Raw genomic sequence first — 16,691 nt, 5'->3', positions numbered from 1 at the left:
GTGCAGAAAGAGACAAGAGAGCTGCAGAAAGAAACAAGAGAGCTGCAGAAAGAAGAGAGTAAGGTGCAGGAAGATGCAAGAGAGGTGCAGAGAGAGGCAAGGGAGGTATAGAAAGAGTCAAGAGCGATGCAAGAGAAGTGATAAAGAAAGCAAGATAGGTGCAGAAAGAAGCAAGAGAAGTACAGAACAAAGCAAAAGAAGTGCAGAAAGAGGCAGGAGTGTTGCAGAAAGAGGAAATTCGAAGTGCAGAAAGAGGCATAATAGGTACATAAAGAGGCAAGAGAGGTGCATAAAGAAGCAGGAGAGGTATAGAAAGAAGCAAGAGAGGTGTAGAAAGAGGCAAGAGAGGTGCACAAAGCAGCAAGAGAGGTACAAAAAGAGGCAAGAGAATTGATGAAAGAAACGAGAAAGGTGCAGGAAGAGGTAAGAGAGGTAAAGAAAAAAGGTAATAGAGATGCACAGAGGCAAGAGAGGTGCAGAAAGAAGCAAGAGGGCTACAGAAAGACGCAAGAGAAGTGCAGAAAGAGGTGAGAGGTGTAAAAAGAAGCAGGAGAAGTGCAGAAAAAGGAAAAAGGAAACAAAAGTACAGAAAGAGGCAGGAGGGTTGCAGAAAGAAGCAAGTCAGGTACATAAAAAAGCAGTTGAAGGGCAGAAAGAAGCAATGGATGTGCAAAAGGATGCAAGAGAACTGCAGATAGGAAACAGAGGTGAAAAATGATGTAAGAGAGGTACAGAAAGAGGCAAGAGAGGTACAGAAAGAGGAAAAAGGCTCCAGAAAGAGGCTAGAAGGGTGATGAAAGAAGCAAAACAGGTGCAGAAAGAATCAAGAGAAGTGCAGAAAAAAAGCAACAGAGGTGCAGAAAGAGGAAAGAGAGGTGCAGAAACAGGCAAGAGAAATGCAAAAAGAGGCAGGATAACTGCTGAAAGAAGTAACAGTGGTGCAGAAAGAAGCAAGAGGACTGTAGAAGAGTAGGATCTTTTCACATGGGTACCCCCACTTTTTGCTGGTGTTTCACAGCTTTTCGACCTTAGTCTGGCTGTGGCCCTGCTAATCAGGACCCCAGCCTAGCTGCTTCCTTTCTAAAATGATTTCTATATACATTAGGTACATTTCTAATTGGATTCTGGAGTGCCTTATAAGCCCCTAGTATATGGTTTACCAAGTGCATAGGGCATAGGTACCTCAGAGGCCTACCAGGGGCAGATGCATATATTATGCCACCCCTGGGAAGCACTCCAAAATGACACCACAGGTCTGCTACTGCAGCCTGGGTAAGGTGATGCTTGCACCCCTTACTGTGGTATAGGCTACCTATATCACTACCATTGCACACACATATAAAACCTATAAGTCACTCCTATGGCAGGCCTTAACAATCCTGTAGGCAGACTGCTTGGTTTTTATGTGAGAGGATGCCCCTGCATGAGCAGAGCCCCTCTGCAGCATTCGGAATACCTCCTCTGATGCTGTTTGTGGTGCAGCCAGAGCATATGCTCTTGATTGCATTATAACCTCGCGGTAAATGCTTACTTTGGACTGGCTGCACGGAAACATGTTGTGTTTGGTGTCAAACGCTTTGGAATACTACCTCCCCACCAGTTCTGGCAGTGGGGGTACCATTCCACCCTTCTAGAGGGAGAGACATGTTCACACTGGTCTACCCGGTAAAGACTTTCTACAGCCCTGGCATCACAAAATTGATGCCACTGCCACAGACACGGGTCTGGCCTCCTGCTGCTGACCGAAACTCTGGCAGGGGAGGCCTGGACAAGAGGTTTCCTGTCCCAGGGAGGTGTAACCACCTCCCCAGACAGGGGCTGGCGGGAGCACTCTCTGGTGCTTTGAAGTCCTGCACTGGGGGCACACTTGGTGTCCCTATGCATAGTCCAGTTCAAACCGGTTGCAGGGGCTACCTGCCCCTGCTCTGGTGCAAAACAGGACAAAGGAAATGGGTGCAACCACCCCTTTTTCCAAACCCTCCCATAGGTGGGTCCCTAGAGTATGTCCAACCCTCAAACTTTGTATAAGTATGGGAACCCAGTTCTTGCGACTTTAGATTACCCTACACGAAACTCTGCAACATATATCCTGGACCTTCGATGTTCTGTTTCAACTAGAAGACTGAAGAAATCTCCCTTGGGGTCAAGGAGTGACTCCCCTGCTTGGCAGGCACCAAAGAAGCAACTGTCCGGTCTGCAATTCTGAAGCTCCCGCAGGACGCCGAAGTCTCTGCATCCCCAGAGGTAGATTTCCAGACTTCCCTGAGGCTACCCTGAGTCCACAGCAAAGCTGAGGCCTGTAGCTATCGTGGGTGACGTGGAACCGTGACCCCTGGACACCGTGATCTTTTGCAGATATATCATCTTCCTGGTCTTCCTCGGAGTTGTGCTTTGGGCTCCGAGTAGCCCCAGCCATGATCACCTCCTGCTCTGAAGATCTCTGGCCTCCACTCCACGAGTGACCCGTGGGCCAGTTTCAAGTGCAACCGCTCGAGGCTCCTTCGCGATCACTAGCCCGTTGGCTAGTGGGTCCACACGAAGGCAACTCCTCTTCTGATTGGGCTTTCCTGGTTGCTCCAGACGTGCCCCAACTTACCCTTGCAGGTGAGTGCCCCAGACCTTGCTGGTCTGCACCGACGTCATTTTTCTATTTCCAAGTGACTTGCCGTTGCCAAAGCTTGTTGGGTCCAATCTGGTCGCCGACACCACAGCACACGACAGACTTCATGGGACAGCTCGAATCTGGCTTCTAGTTGTCGTCGACACCTCCTGGACCTCATGGCTGAAGAATCAAGACATCTGTCAACTCACCTGAAGCACCCGACATCTGTGGGCATTGGTCCATCCTGCCCTCGGTCACTGGCTAGTGACCCAGACTCTGTCCCCTCTGCTTTCAGGTTCCCTTCATCCTCGATCCAGGCTTGGATCTCTTCGGACACTTCTCCTCTTCATGACAGCAGCACTTCCTGAGCAGCTTCCATTGAAAACAGCGACGCGACCCAACACGATTTGACACCTATGCACCCGGCTTACCTGGGTGAGGTAACTCGAGTACTCCGGTGCTCCTATGGGTGTTGGCCCTAGACACCTCTAAGTCCAAAAGGGTTCGCTCATAGTCATCCTCTAAATGTCCTTAAACTCTTAATTTCCAACTGTGACTTTCCCCATAGAAGTGAACGGCGATTCGCGGATGTGTTCTCACACTGCACGTGTCCCCCGTGGGTCCCCTGTGTCACTACCTTGGGTGGTTCCTTGTGGTCCAAGCACTTCTACAGGCTCTAGGCCTTGTGTCTAGTTCACTCGTGGTTCTTATGCCACTTTATTTGTATATGGTTTGGTATGCCCCTAGGGCCCAAACGTGTATTTGTGCTTTTACTGTTGAATACTGACTTGTAATTTAAGTACTTCGAACTCCAGCCTCATAAAGAGACTAGAGGGGTGTTTTATCTTAAATACATATATTTTAAATATATACCTGGTGTGGTTGTCCTTTCATTTGGTCATTCAAGAGATTATAGACTGGCAAAATAAGCTGCTTTACATTCCTTCAAGACTTAGCCTGAAGGCTGCTCTCCATCGCTACCACTAGGATAGCTTTCAATAAAGGTTGTCTTTAACGTATTCATCATAAGGCGTTGTTTGGACTGATACAGGGTGCCCACTATAACTAATGGACAGCATATATCAGGCCAACCTCTCACAACAGAGATACAGAAGGAGGCAAGAGAAGTGCAGAAAAAGGCAAGAGAGTTGCAGAAACAGGCAAAAGAGGTACAGAAAGAGGCATGAGAAGTGCAGAAAGAAGAAACAGAAGTCCAGAAAGAGGCAAGAAATGTGCAGAAAGAAGCAACCGAGGTGCAAAATGATTCAACACAAGTGCAAAAAGAGTCAAGAGCGGTGCAGAAAGAGGCAAGAGGAGTGCAGAAAGAAGGAAAAGAAGTGATGAAAAAGGCAAGAGAACTGCAGAAAGAGTCAAGAGGGGTGCAGAAAGGGCAAGAGAAGTCATGAAAGAAGATAAAGAGTTACAGAAAGAGGCAAGATGGTTGCATAAAGAAACAAGAGAGGTGAAGAAAAAAGCATGTGAAGGGCAGACAGAAGCAACACATGTGTAGAAAGATGCAAGAGAACTGCTGAAAGAGGCAAGAGAGGTACAACAATAGGTAAGAGAGGTGCAGAAAGATGCAAAGGAGGTACAGAAAGAGTAAGAGGGCTGCAGAATGAGGCTAGAAGGGTGCAAAAAGAAGCAAGAAATGTGCAGACAGAAGCAGGAGACGTAAAAAATGAAGGATCAGAGAAGCGGAAAGAGGCAAGAGAAGTTCAGAAAGAAGCAACAGAGGTCCAGAAAGAGGCAAGAGAGGTACAGAAACAGGCAAGAGAAGTGCAGAAAGAGGCAGGAGAAGTGCTGAAAGAAGCAACAGTGGTGCAGAAAGAAGCAAGATAACTGATGAAAGAGACAAGAAGTTGCAGAAATAAACAAGAGAGGTATAGAAAAAAGCAAGTGAAGTGCAGAAAGAGGCAAGTGAGATGCAGTAAGAGGAAAGACAAGTGCAGAAAGAAGCAACAGAAATGCAGAAATAGGCAATAGATGTGCAGAAAGAAGCTACCGAAGTGCAAAATGATTCAACAGAAGTGCATTAAGAGGTAAGAAAGGTGCACATAGGGACATGAGAGGTGCAGAAAGAGATGAGTGTAGAAAGAGGTAAAATGAGTTCAGAAAGAGGCAACAGTAGGACAGAAATAAGCAAGAGAGGTACAGAAAGCAGCAAGAGAAGTACAGAAAGAAGCAAGAGAGGTGCAGAAAGAGGGAAGAGAGGCACAGAAAGAAGAAGAGAAATACAGAAAGAAGCAAGAGGGGTGCAGTAAGAGACAAGAGGGGTGTAGAAAGAGACAAGAGATCTGCAGGAAGAAGCAACAGAGGTGCAGAAGGAGGTATGAGAACTGCAGAAAGAGGCAAGAAAGTTGCAGAAACAGGTAAAAGAGGTACAAAAAGAGGGAACCAGGGTACAGAAAGAGGCAAGATGGGTGCAGATATTTGCAAGAGAGATGCAGAAAGGAGCAGAGCAGTGGAGAAAGAAGCAAAAGAGGTGCACAAAGAAATGATATGAAATCCAGTATTTGTAAAGTGCAAACAATTACTTGAAGGGTGTCCAGGCGCTGGGGGCTGTCGAGAAGATTAAGCAAGCTATGGCCCAGAGTCACATGGTGCTGGGATAACCTGCTGCCGGCACCTGGGATCGAACCATGAGCCCCTGTGTTCCGGAGTCAGGCTCCCAGGCCGCTGTACAATACCACATCCAAAGAGGCAAGAGAACTGCAGAAAGAGTCAAGGGGGCTGCAGAAACAGGCAGGAGAGGTGCAGAAACAGGGAACAGGGGTGCTGAAAGAGGCAAGAGAGGTACAGAAAGAGGGAAGAAGGGTGCAGAAAGAGGCAAGAGGGGAGCAGAAAGAATCAACTGAGGTGCAGCAAGAGGCAAGAGAGGTGCAGAAAGAAGCAAGAGAGGTGCAGAAACAGGAAGGAAAAGTGCCGAAAGAGGTAAGGGAAGTGCAGAAAGAAGTAATGGAAATGCAGAAAGAAGCAAGAGAGGTGCAGAAAGAGGCAGCAGAAGTGCAGAGAGAGGCAAGAGAGGTGCACAAAGAGACAAGAGAGGTGCCGAAAGGGGGAAGACGAGTGCAGAAAAAAGACAACAGCGATGCAGAAATGAGTAACAAAGGTGCTGAAAAAGCAAAAATATGTGCGGAAAGAGGCAAAAGAAGTATAAAAAGAGGCAAGAAAGGTACAAAAAGAGGCAAGAGAGGTGCAGAAATAGGGAAGAGGGTGCAGAAAGAGGCAAGAGAGGTACAGAAAGAAGCAAGAGAAGTACAGAATAAAGCAACAGGGATGCAGAAAGAAGCAAGAGGGGTGAAGAAAGAAACAACAGCAGTGCAGAAGGAGGCATAAGAACTGCAGAAATAGGTAAGAGAGTAGCAGAAACTGGCAACAGAGGTGCAGAAAGAGGGAACATGGGTACAGACAGAGGCAAGAGAAGTGCAGAAAGAGGGAAGAGTGGTGCAGAAATAAACAGGAGGTGCAAAAAGCAGCAAGAGAAGTGCAGACAGAAGCAACATATATGCAGAAACAGGCAAAAGGGGTGCAGAAAGAGGCAAGAGAAGTGCTGAAAGAAGCAACAGAGGTACAGAAAGAAGGGACAGAAATGCAAAAAAAGGAAAGAGAAGCACAGAAAGTTGCAAAAGAAATGTAGAAAGAGGCAAGAGAGGTGCAAAAAGACGCAAGTGAGGTGCGGAAACAGGCAAGAGGAGTGCAGAAAGAGGCAAGAGAAGTGCAAAAAGAGGCAAGTGAGGTGCAGAAACAGGCAAGCGGAGTGCAGAAAGAGGCAAGAGAAGTGTAGAAAGAAGCAAGAGAGGTACAGAAAGAACAAATGAAATACAGAAAGAAACAAGGTGTGTGCAGAAAGACAAGAGGGGTGCAGAAAGAGGCAAGAGGAGAGCAGAAAGCGGCAAGAGAGGTGCAGAAACTGGGTAGAGAAGTGCAGAAAAAGGGAACAGAGTGCAGAAAGAGGCAAGAGAAGTGCAGAAAGAGGGGTATAGAAAGAGGCAAGGTGTGCAGAATGAAGCAAGAGAAGTGCTGAAAGAAGCAACAGAGGTGCAGAAAGAGGCTAGACAAGTGTAAAAAGAATTAACAGAAATGCCTAAAGAGACAAGAGAAGAGTAGAAAGAAGCAACAGAAATGCAGAAAGAGGCAAGAGGTGTGAAGAAAGATGCAACAGAAATGAAGAATAAGGCAACAGAAGTGTAGAAAGAAGCAAGAGAGGTGCACAAAGAGACAAGTGAGGTGCACAAAAATACATGAGAGGAGCAGGAAGAGGGAAGATGAGGGAAGAATATGGCAACAGGGATTAATAAAGAGGCAAGGGAAGTGCGGAAAGAGGCAAGAGAAGTGCAAAAAGAGGGAAGAAAGGTGCAGAAAGAGGCAAAAGAGGTGGAGAAAGACAGAAGTGAGCTGCAGAAAGAGATAAGAGGGGTGCAGAAAGAATCAAGAGAGGTACAGAAAGAGGCAAGAGAGGTGCAGAAAGAAGCAAGAGGGGTGCAGAAAAAGGTAAATGGGGTGCAGAAAGAGGCAACAGAGGAAGAGGCACAATAAAACGGCAGAAAGATGCAAGAGAGGTGCAGAAAGAGGCAAGAGAGATGGAGTAAAAGGGAAGAAGGGTGAAGAAAGAGGCAAGAGGAGTACAGGACGTAGCAAGAGAGGGTCACAAAGAGGCAAGAGGGGTGCAGAAAGAGGCAAGAGAGGTGCAGAAAGAGGGAAGACGAGTGAAGAAAGAGGCAACAGGGGTGTAGGTAAAAGAAAGAGAGCTGTAGGACGAAGCAAAAAATATCCAGGTAGAAGCAACAGAGGTGGAGAAAGAGGCGATATAATTGCAAAAAGAGGCAAGAGGGGTGCAGAAAGAGGCAGGGGTACAGAAAGAGGCTAGAGCGGTGCAGAAAGAGGGACGAGGGGTGGATTAGAAAGAGGCAGGAGTGGTGCAGAAAGAAGCAAGAAAAGTACAGAAAGAAGCAACAAGGGTGTAGAAAGAGATTAGAGGGGTGGAGAACGAGGCAAGAGAAGTTCAGAAAGAAGCAACAGAGGTACAGAAGGAAGCAAGAGATCTGCAAAAAGGCAAGAGAGTTGCAGAAACAGGCAAAAGAGGTGCAGAAAGAGGGAACATGGGTGGAGGCAGAGGGAAGAGAGGTGTAGAAAGTGGGATGAGGGGTGCAGAAAGAGGTAGGAGGGGTACAGAAATTTGCATTACAGGTGCAGAAAGAAGCAATAGCAGTGCAGAATGAACCAACAGAGTTGCAGAAAGAGGCAAGAGGGGTGCAGAAAAAGGCATGTGAAGTGCAAAAAGAAGCAACAGAGGTGCAGAAAGAGGCAAGAGGGGTGCAGTAAGAGGCAAGAGAAGTACAGAAAGAAGCAACAGAGGTACATAAAAATGCAAGAGAAATGCACAAAGAGGCAAAAGAGGTGCAAAAATGGGCAGGAGAGGTGCAGAAAGAGGAAACAGGGGTGCTAAAAGAAGCAAATGGACTGCAGAAACAGGCAAGAGAATTGTAGAAAGAGATAAGAGAAGTGCTGAAATAAGGAACAGAGGTGTATAAAGAAGCAAGAGAAATGATGAACGAGACAAGAGAGGTGGACAAAGAAACAAGAGAGGTGCAGAAAAAAGAGCAAGAGATATGTGCAAGAAGAGGAAAGTAAGGTGTAGAAAGAGGCAAGAGAGGTGCAGAAAGAGGCAATAGAGGTGCAGAAAGAGGCAAGTGAGGTGCAGAAAGAAGCAAGAGGGCTGCAGAAACAGGCAAGAGAATTGTAGAATTGTAGAAAGAGGCAAGAAAAGTGCTGAAATAAGTGACAGAGGTGTATAAAGAAGCAAGAGAAGTGATGAACGAGACAAGAGAGGTGGACAAAGAAACAAGAGAGGTGCAGAAAAAAGCAATAGATATGTGCAACAAGAGGAAAGTAAGGTGTAGAAAGAGGCAAGCGAGGTATAGAAAGAGGCAATAGAGGTGCAGAAGAGGCAAGTAAGGTGCAGAAATAGGCAAGATGGGTGTAGAAAGAGGCAAGAGAAGTGCATAAAGTAGCAACAGAGGTGCAGAAGGGGGGGAGAACTGCAGAAAGAGGCAAGAGAGTTTCGAAAACAGGCAAGAGAAGTATAAACAGAGGAAGGAGGGGTGCAAACAGATGCTAAAGAGGGGCAGAAAAAAACAGAAGTGCAGAAAGAACGAACAGAGGTGCAAAAAAATGCAAGAGGGGTGCAGAAAGAGGCAAGAGAAGGCAGTAAGAAGCAACAGAGGTACAGAAAGAGGGAAGAGAACTGCAGAAAAAGGCAATAGAGGTGCAGAAAGAGGCAAGAGGGGTGCAGAAAGAGGCAAGAGAAGTGCAGAAAAAAACTGCAGAAATAGAGAAAGAGGCACGAGAAGTACAGAAAGGGTCAAAAGAAGTACAGATGGAGGCAAAAAGGGTGCAGGAAGAAGCAATAGAGGTGCAGAAAGAAGCAGGGGAAGTGCTGAAAGAAGCAACAGCGGTGCAGAAAGAGGCAATAGAGGTGCAGAAAGAGGGAAGAGGGTGCAGAAGGAGGCAAGAGAATTGCAGAAAGAAGCACCAGAGGTGCAGAAGGAGGCAATAGAGGTGCAGAAAGAGGCAGCAGAGATGCAGAAAGAGGGAAGAGGGTGCAGAAAGAGGCAAGAGATGTCCAGAAAGAAGCAAGAGAAATGCAGAAAGTAGGGAGCTGCAAAAAACAGAAGAGATGTGCAGAAAAAGGAAGGTGCAGAAAGAAGCAATAGAAATGCAGAAAAAGGCAAGAGAGGTGCAGAAAGAAGCAAGAGCAGTGTAGAAAGAACCAACAGAGGTGCAGAAAGATTCAAGAGGGGTGCAGAAAGAGGCAAGAAGTGCAGAAAGGGTCACAATAGAACTGCAGAAAGATGCAAGAGAGGTGCAGAAAGAGGCATGAGAGATGCAGAAAAAGGGAAGAAGGGTGCAGAAAGAGGCAAGAAGAGTGCAGAATAAGGCAAGAGAGGTGCAGAAAGAGGGAAGACGACTGCAGAACGAGGCAACATGGGTGCAGGAAGAAGAAAAAAAGGTGTAGAAAGAAGCAAGAGGGGTGCAGAAAGAAGCAGGGGAAGTGCAGAACGAAGCAGGGGAAGTGCAGAAAGAAGCAAGCGAGGTGCGGAAAGAGACAAGAAAAATGCAGAAAGAGGCAGGAAAGGTGTAGAAAGAGGGAAGAGGGTGCAGCAAGATGCAAGTGATTTGCAGAAAGAAGCAACCGAGGAGCAGAAAGAGGCAATAGAGGTGTAGAAAGAGGGAAGAGGGTGCAGAAAGAGGCAAGCGAACTGCAAAAAGAAGCAGCAGAGGTGCAGAAAGAGGCAATAGATGTCCAGAAAGATGAGAGATGCAGAAAGTAGGGAGGTGCAAAAACAGAAGAGATGTGCAGAAAAAGGCAGGAGAAGTGCAGAGAAAGGAAGAAAGGTGCAGAAAGAAGCAAGAGAAATGCAGAGGCACAGAAAGAAGTGAGTGGTTTGCATACCATTAGTAACAATTTAACACCCACATTTTGCAATAAGTAACAGGTTTGCATTCCAGGTTTGCAAAGGGCCTTCTACCATGCTGTAACACTTGTTGCTGCATTTTTGGTAATGTTTGAGTTGTTTAAGCTAGAAACAACGTTTGTTCAAATCTGCAGATTATACAGCAGATGATGGATTATGTGGCTAATACAGAAAATGTATCATTGTGTGAAAATCGGTGCAGCCAAACAGTCCCATAATTCCACTGGCCCTGCTCATACATCTGACGAGGTCCAGAAGAGCTTCAGTGGTTCCTTCTTTTTTTTGGTCTCATAGAGTTTATAGTTTAGCTTCTATGGCAACTAGGAAGACTAAACCAGAGGTTACTGACCTCACAACACTGACTACCATACCACATAACTACTCTCCATAACACATAACCTCAGACTACATAATTCCTATACATTAAATACCACATACTTTCTATCCACATAGTTTCACTGCACAACATACCACATCATTTCACTACACACAACGTAAATCCACTCCACTCCAATAAACATTAGTAAAAGCTTTTACATTTACAACACCAATAGATTTAACTCTGGCAAATGCGAGACCTATTAAATTGCAAATGCTTCTTTAACTAAAAGTCGTGTTTGTAGAGTGGTGGAGAAAGGGGGCTGGGCCTCAAACCAGCACTCAGGAATTCCGCTGCCTAGGACATAGAGATACCAGGAGGGTTTCTTGGCCCCCATGGACATCCTTGGGGACCAACTATCTCTCCTATCACCTCCAGTAGGTCCCAAAAAGCAGGATTGCTAAGTAGTTCTCATAGCAGGCTATGCCCCCTTTGCCCACCACTCAGCAAACGTACTCCCTGGTGCGCTCTTGGATGGGGATTGAGGTCCCCTTCGCTGTTGGGGTTACATAGGGGCCAACCAATAGCTTTAACTCTGGCAAATGCGAGACCTATTAAATTGCAAATGCTTCTTTAACTAAAAGTCGTGTTTGTAGAGTGGTGGAGAAAGGGGGCTGGGCCTCAAACCAGCACTCAGGAATTCCGCTGCCTAGGACATAGAGATACCAGGAGGGTTTCTTGGCCCCCATGGACATCCTTGGGGACCAACTATCTCTCCTATCACCTCCAGTAGGTCCCAAAAAGCAGGATTGCTAAGTAGTTCTCATAGCAGGCTATGCCCCCTTTGCCCACCACTCAGCAAACGTACTCCCTGGTGCGCTCTTGGATGGGGATTGAGGTCCCCTTCGCTGTTGGGGTTACATAGGGGCCAACTAGCCTATCTGTTAGCTCCAGTATGCCTCACACAGTGGGATTGCTGAGAGGTGGATACAGGCCACTCCCCCTTTCTCCACCACTCTGCAAACACACCTTGTGATGAGCTCTTGGTTGGGGGATGAAGTCCCCTTGCTTCCTGAGGTTCCCTGGGGACAACTAGCCCTTCTGTTACCTTTAGTAAGCCCAACACAGCTGGATTGCTGAGAGTGGTCAGAGGCAATGCCCCGTTTTTACACTACACTGCAAACACGCCTCCTGGTGCACTGCTGCTTGGGGGATGAAGTCCACTTTAGTCCTGAAGTCCTCAGGACACAAGGGGAGCTCATCACCCCAGCAGCAGTGTGCCAAGAGGCACATTTGCAGAGTGTTGAAAAAAGGGGTGTGGCCTCGGACCACTTGTCAGCAATCCATCTGTGTAGGGTTTATTGGAGGTACGTGGTGGGCTAGTTAGCCCATAAGGACCCTCACTACTGAAGGGGACTTCATCCCTCAACCGAGAGCGCTCCAAGAGGAGCGTTTGCAGAGTAGTGCAGGGAGGGGGCGGGCCTTCAGCGAGTTGCCAGTATCTTCTGAATTTTTTTATTTTAGAATGGCCCTTGACTCTTTTGGGCCCCAGAGACCCCAACTCCTGGGCCCTGAGCTATTTAAAAAAAAAAACATATGTTGAAAAGGGAGGTGGGCACGTGGCCCCCCTTACAATGCAGATTTTGGCCCCAGTGACCCCATCACCTGGGGCTAGGCCTTTGTTTATTTTATTTCTTTTAAAGAGGAGGGGGCCCCCATCCCCAGGCCGATTTTGGCCAGGGGAACCCATCCCCGGGGCCCTGCAAAAACTTTTTTCCAAAGGGGGCTGCATGGCATCCCTTCCCTGGGCCAGTTTTGGCCCCAGGGACCCCATCCCCAGGGCGTGGCCCAGTTGGGGACCGTGGGGGGATCCCCAATGCCCCTGCGGTCCCTGCCGGCTTCCAGCCTCCTGCGAGAGCCGGCTCAGCTTAGCAAAAGGAACTGTTAACATGCAGCTCCCTTGGCCCAAAATCAATTCCTATATATATATGGATTCAAAAAACAATATACTACTTATAAATAATAAACCTATTTTGAATACAATGCATTAAAAATTTATATCTATTAAAATAATATATATTTTTGCCCATATTTGGTCAATATTTATATATTTTTGACACAATATTGTTTTTATTTTTCATTATAAGGTCACAAACTTATGCTAGTGATTCAGTCATCTACTGCATTAACTATGCATTTGATGTAAGATCATTTATATCCTAAACACTAGTATAATAGTCAATTAGCCAAATGTTCTCATTATACTAGCTTGCCATCCTGCTTTCAACATATTCAGCAGGAACAATTTTCAGCACAATAATTATCACACTGTTTTAATCATTTCTATTTTGATTCATCGCTGAATATTCTCTGTTTGCAGAAAATACATATTTCAGCTTATTTGAGACAATTTGTGGAAGGCCAAAGGTTTATGGTAATCACTGGGGCTTAGTAGGACCGCATCCAACATGGCATCTGCTATTTAGGAAGGAATTGTGTCCTATTGCAGTGAAAATATGTGGGTTGACTTTCTTTTTGTTGAAAAATGACTTTTTAGAATGCTCACTTTGCTTTCCTTCTATCACATTTAGCTAGAAGTGGGACTGGAGCAACAAAAGTCAGAATTATTCTCCAGTATGGTTACTCCCATGGATTTAAATGTTTTCTGGGACTCATTCGTAGATTTCCAAAAGTACTGTTGGTTTGCAACATTTACTATTCCACGATGTCCATTAGGTGAAAATCTTGATTTTCATTTGTAAAATGTAGAGGATTTTATCCCCACAGAAAAAATGGTTTTCAATATGGAGACCCACCTCGCCTTATAACCTCAAAGAACATGATGGAGGGCCTGTCCCTCTCGCATCCCTTTTAGAGGAGCAGTTTGTATATGTTTCTAAAGTAGGGGGCATATCAGTCCTCTGAAAGGTATGTTTTGGTGAGTGTTTACTACACATTGAAGGACCTACTTCTGAATCATCCCTTTCACACTCTTGTCCTGCATTTAAGCCGCAAATGTCACTGCACTAACTGATCTTTCATGAGAGAAATTTGTAATTACGCAGTTAGACAAATAAGAATATAAATCTTACTATACGAGATATCCCAGTTGGCAAAACTATTTTATGAATCAGACTACTGACTTTTCGAAAATGTCAGTGATGGGCGGGTCACACTACATAGAAGGTGGATGTTTATGATACATTAGCCCTTCATACCTGCAAGCTCTGATGTTCACATTTGTATTAAATATCAAATAATAAGACAACCTTAGAAGTGAATATAGATGCCTCAGCAATAAGAGCTTAGAGTTCTTTCCTGATTTGCCTCCATTTTGTTCTGTCTAATGACATATAAAGGAATACCACCACAGTTTAACCAAACTGGAAATGTAATCATGGCATGCTTGATGGTAAATGATGAAGTGATTTTTTTCAAGGGCCTATTATGAAAAGCTTCTTGAATGTGTATATACATACCACAATCTTGTTTGGATATTCCTTGCTGATGATGATATCAAAGTTATAAACAATAACTTGTACAAGGGAAGTGTAAGATACAACTTTGCTTCCTCGGTTATCATTCTTCACAAAAACCTGGAAATTCACCAAATCATCACTGTTCTTACACAGTCCTGCAAACAGGTAGACACAAGTACCCATAAAGTTGTATCTCACACCATCAAAGGTGACATAGTGTGGGTCACCAGAGGCTGAGCAGGTGCCATAGCTTAAGGGATAGCAGTCTCGGATGCCTTTGACCACATCACATTTTTCGGTTGATTTGCAATTGGTGTCTTTGCATTGCACTATGTTGGTCGCTGGACTGCATACACACTGTTTCGTACACTTATCATTGCCCCAGAACTTCTGACCTGGGGCGTACTGGCGCCCTTCAAAGACACAGCCGCAGGTGCTCTTGGCAATGCACTTGCCATCCTTCAGCACAAAGCCTGGATTACACTTGCAGGATTCCACACAGGCCTCTGAACACTTCTCAGGAAGGGCAGCATCATTGCAGGTGGCAGGGCATGCACTGCAGCATGGTACAAATTGACTGTTCATGGGGCACTGGACAGCTACAGACGTTCAGGAAGAAGGAAAGGTGAATGTCAGCTGCTTAGCTGTGTAAATAAAGTACATTTCCAAAACATGTAAACATATGAATAAACATTTGTGTGAAGCAATGCTCAGATATATCTCTGGAGCAAACATCATACATAAATGAATATTACAGGTAGTGCATTCGAGCAGCCATACATGCATACATCACATTGAGATTATTATGTATCAGGTCCCCTCCATAATATTACTCTAAACTCCATATGTGACACAAGTCTCCAAACAAAGACACTATCTAAGGAACTATGGCCCTTTTTCTAGAGTTCCATGGACAAGATAATCCAGAAAAATATGGTGGATATCTCATCCACCGTAATACAAGGGCCATAGTCTATAGTGCTTGTGCAATATGGTGACCAGACTGCTACCACATTTATGATGGTGTGTTCCTTTCACCAAACTCTAGATAAGTCCTACTGATGTATTAATGGTGATGGTCGTTCTAGTAACTTGAACATGATAGAGCCAGCCTCAGGCAACCATGCAGTCCGAGAAACATAAAATAAATAAGAACTTCTACCCACTGAGACTGGCCTCACAACCCCAATATGGCATCCTTCGTCTTCATACTACTTCCAGATGGAAATAATTTTGAGGCTTGGTCTACACGGCCGGAAATGAAAGATGCCAAAGAAATGTCTAACAATAGATATTATGGACTTCGATCAAACTTTGCAATTTTGGCCTCAATAGGATAGCCCTTGGGTTTACCACTACCATTCTCACTCCACTTATAGTTCCACAGTTTCTCCAGGGAAGGATCTGCTAATTGTCTTTTTAGTTACAAGATGCGCGTGCATTACAATCTTTATTTGAAAAACGCAGTTAGTTTCTAGAGGCCTTAGGGGCCTAAAATAATGCACTCCCTCTCTTCTCTTGTCCTTGTCACTCTGTCATGGTACAGACTCTTTTAAAACAATGTACTGATGTCTAAGCCTCTAGCATTGTGAGGAAATGTAACAGTTTACTTTAAACAAAGAGGGTTTTTAGGGCCACCTTTCTTCGTTCCTCCTGTCTCACTCTCACTTCATGAGCAGTCTATTGATTTCCATAGTGAAAGGGCACCTCTTAGAATTCATGTAGTATTGCTGATGGTACATTTTCAACTTTTACATCACAATCCATCAAACCATGCACATTCCTGCTGCTATTGCACACTTAGTTTTGCAAATACCAATAATCAAACCTTACATGAATAAATAAATATAAAAAACAATAAATATCAGATGTGCCCTGTGTGTTGAAACTGAAAGGCATCAATATTAGAGGTAGCGCACTCCTTTACAATACACTACAGTTTGCGTTTTAAGTCTAGGGCACTTTGTTCCTTAAATTGTAAACTCCACTCTGTGCAATGTTCCATTTGAATTGCAATGACGTGGTACTTTATTGCAGCCTGACAAACGTGTATGTGTCCAGTAAGGAGGGAATAGTTTGACTTGCTTCCATTTACCCTTAAGTTATAAGGTTTTTGTACATGTGGCTCTCACAAACTCCCTATTCAAAATGAGAAATTCAAAAGAAATTCGACGGTACAGCCCTCTTTGTGCTTTTGGAGGCAAACTTCTCTGGTTCTCAAGCTATTTCCTGCAGTCAAAGGAATCAGCTCCCTTTCTACTAGTCACTCGTCCTTAAGACCAGAGATGTGCCCCCACCTTTCTGTAAACATGAAGCACTGAGGTCAGCTTGACGAACACTCTTTGGGGCAGATTTATGTTGCACTTGCGCCTCATTTACGCCGCCGTTGCGTCACTTTTGTGACGCAGCAGCGGCGCAAATCCTGCGCCATGGTGCGGGGTATTTACAAACGTGACGCATCTCCCAGATGCGTCACGTTGTAAAGCCCTGCGCCACATGTAGGCGTTCCAGGGCAGGTGGGGGCGTTCCGGCGCATGAACGCCTCCTAAAAGTGGCTGAGTGAAATCTACAAGATTTCACTCAGTCACTTTTAGGCCCATGCTGCGTCAAAACCCTGCGCCTGCTTGAAGCAGGCGTAAGGATGGACGCAGCATTGTACAGATAGGGCCCCCCAGATCATTGCTGGAGCTGCGTCGCGCTTGCGACGCAACTCCAGCAATGCGCCACTTTTCGGCACAGATGCGTGACGCATCTGTGCCGTTTTTGCCCCATGGTGCGCCGCATTATAAATGCGGCGCATCCATGGTGGCGCAGCT

General features: G+C 45.5%; 1 protein-coding gene across 1 annotated transcript in view; it reads right to left on the bottom strand.

Moving 5' to 3' along the window:
• The window catches only part of LOC146809146 (IgGFc-binding protein-like), a 790,095-nt gene that overhangs the window by 666,828 nt on the left and 106,576 nt on the right, over nt 1-16,691 (bottom strand). Inside the window, exon 5 of the mRNA XM_085614833.1 lies at nt 13,876-14,474. Coding sequence (XP_085470959.1) covers nt 13,876-14,474 — 599 coding nt within the window. The remainder of the gene's footprint in view (nt 1-13,875; nt 14,475-16,691) is intronic.

The sequence above is a fragment of the Triturus cristatus genome, chromosome 7 (assembly GCF_964204655.1).
Source record: "Triturus cristatus chromosome 7, aTriCri1.1, whole genome shotgun sequence".
In the NCBI taxonomy this organism is placed as follows: Eukaryota; Metazoa; Chordata; class Amphibia; order Caudata; family Salamandridae; genus Triturus; species Triturus cristatus.
The sequence above is the reverse complement of the archived record's forward strand: the minus strand, read 5'-3'. Positions and strand labels throughout refer to the sequence as shown.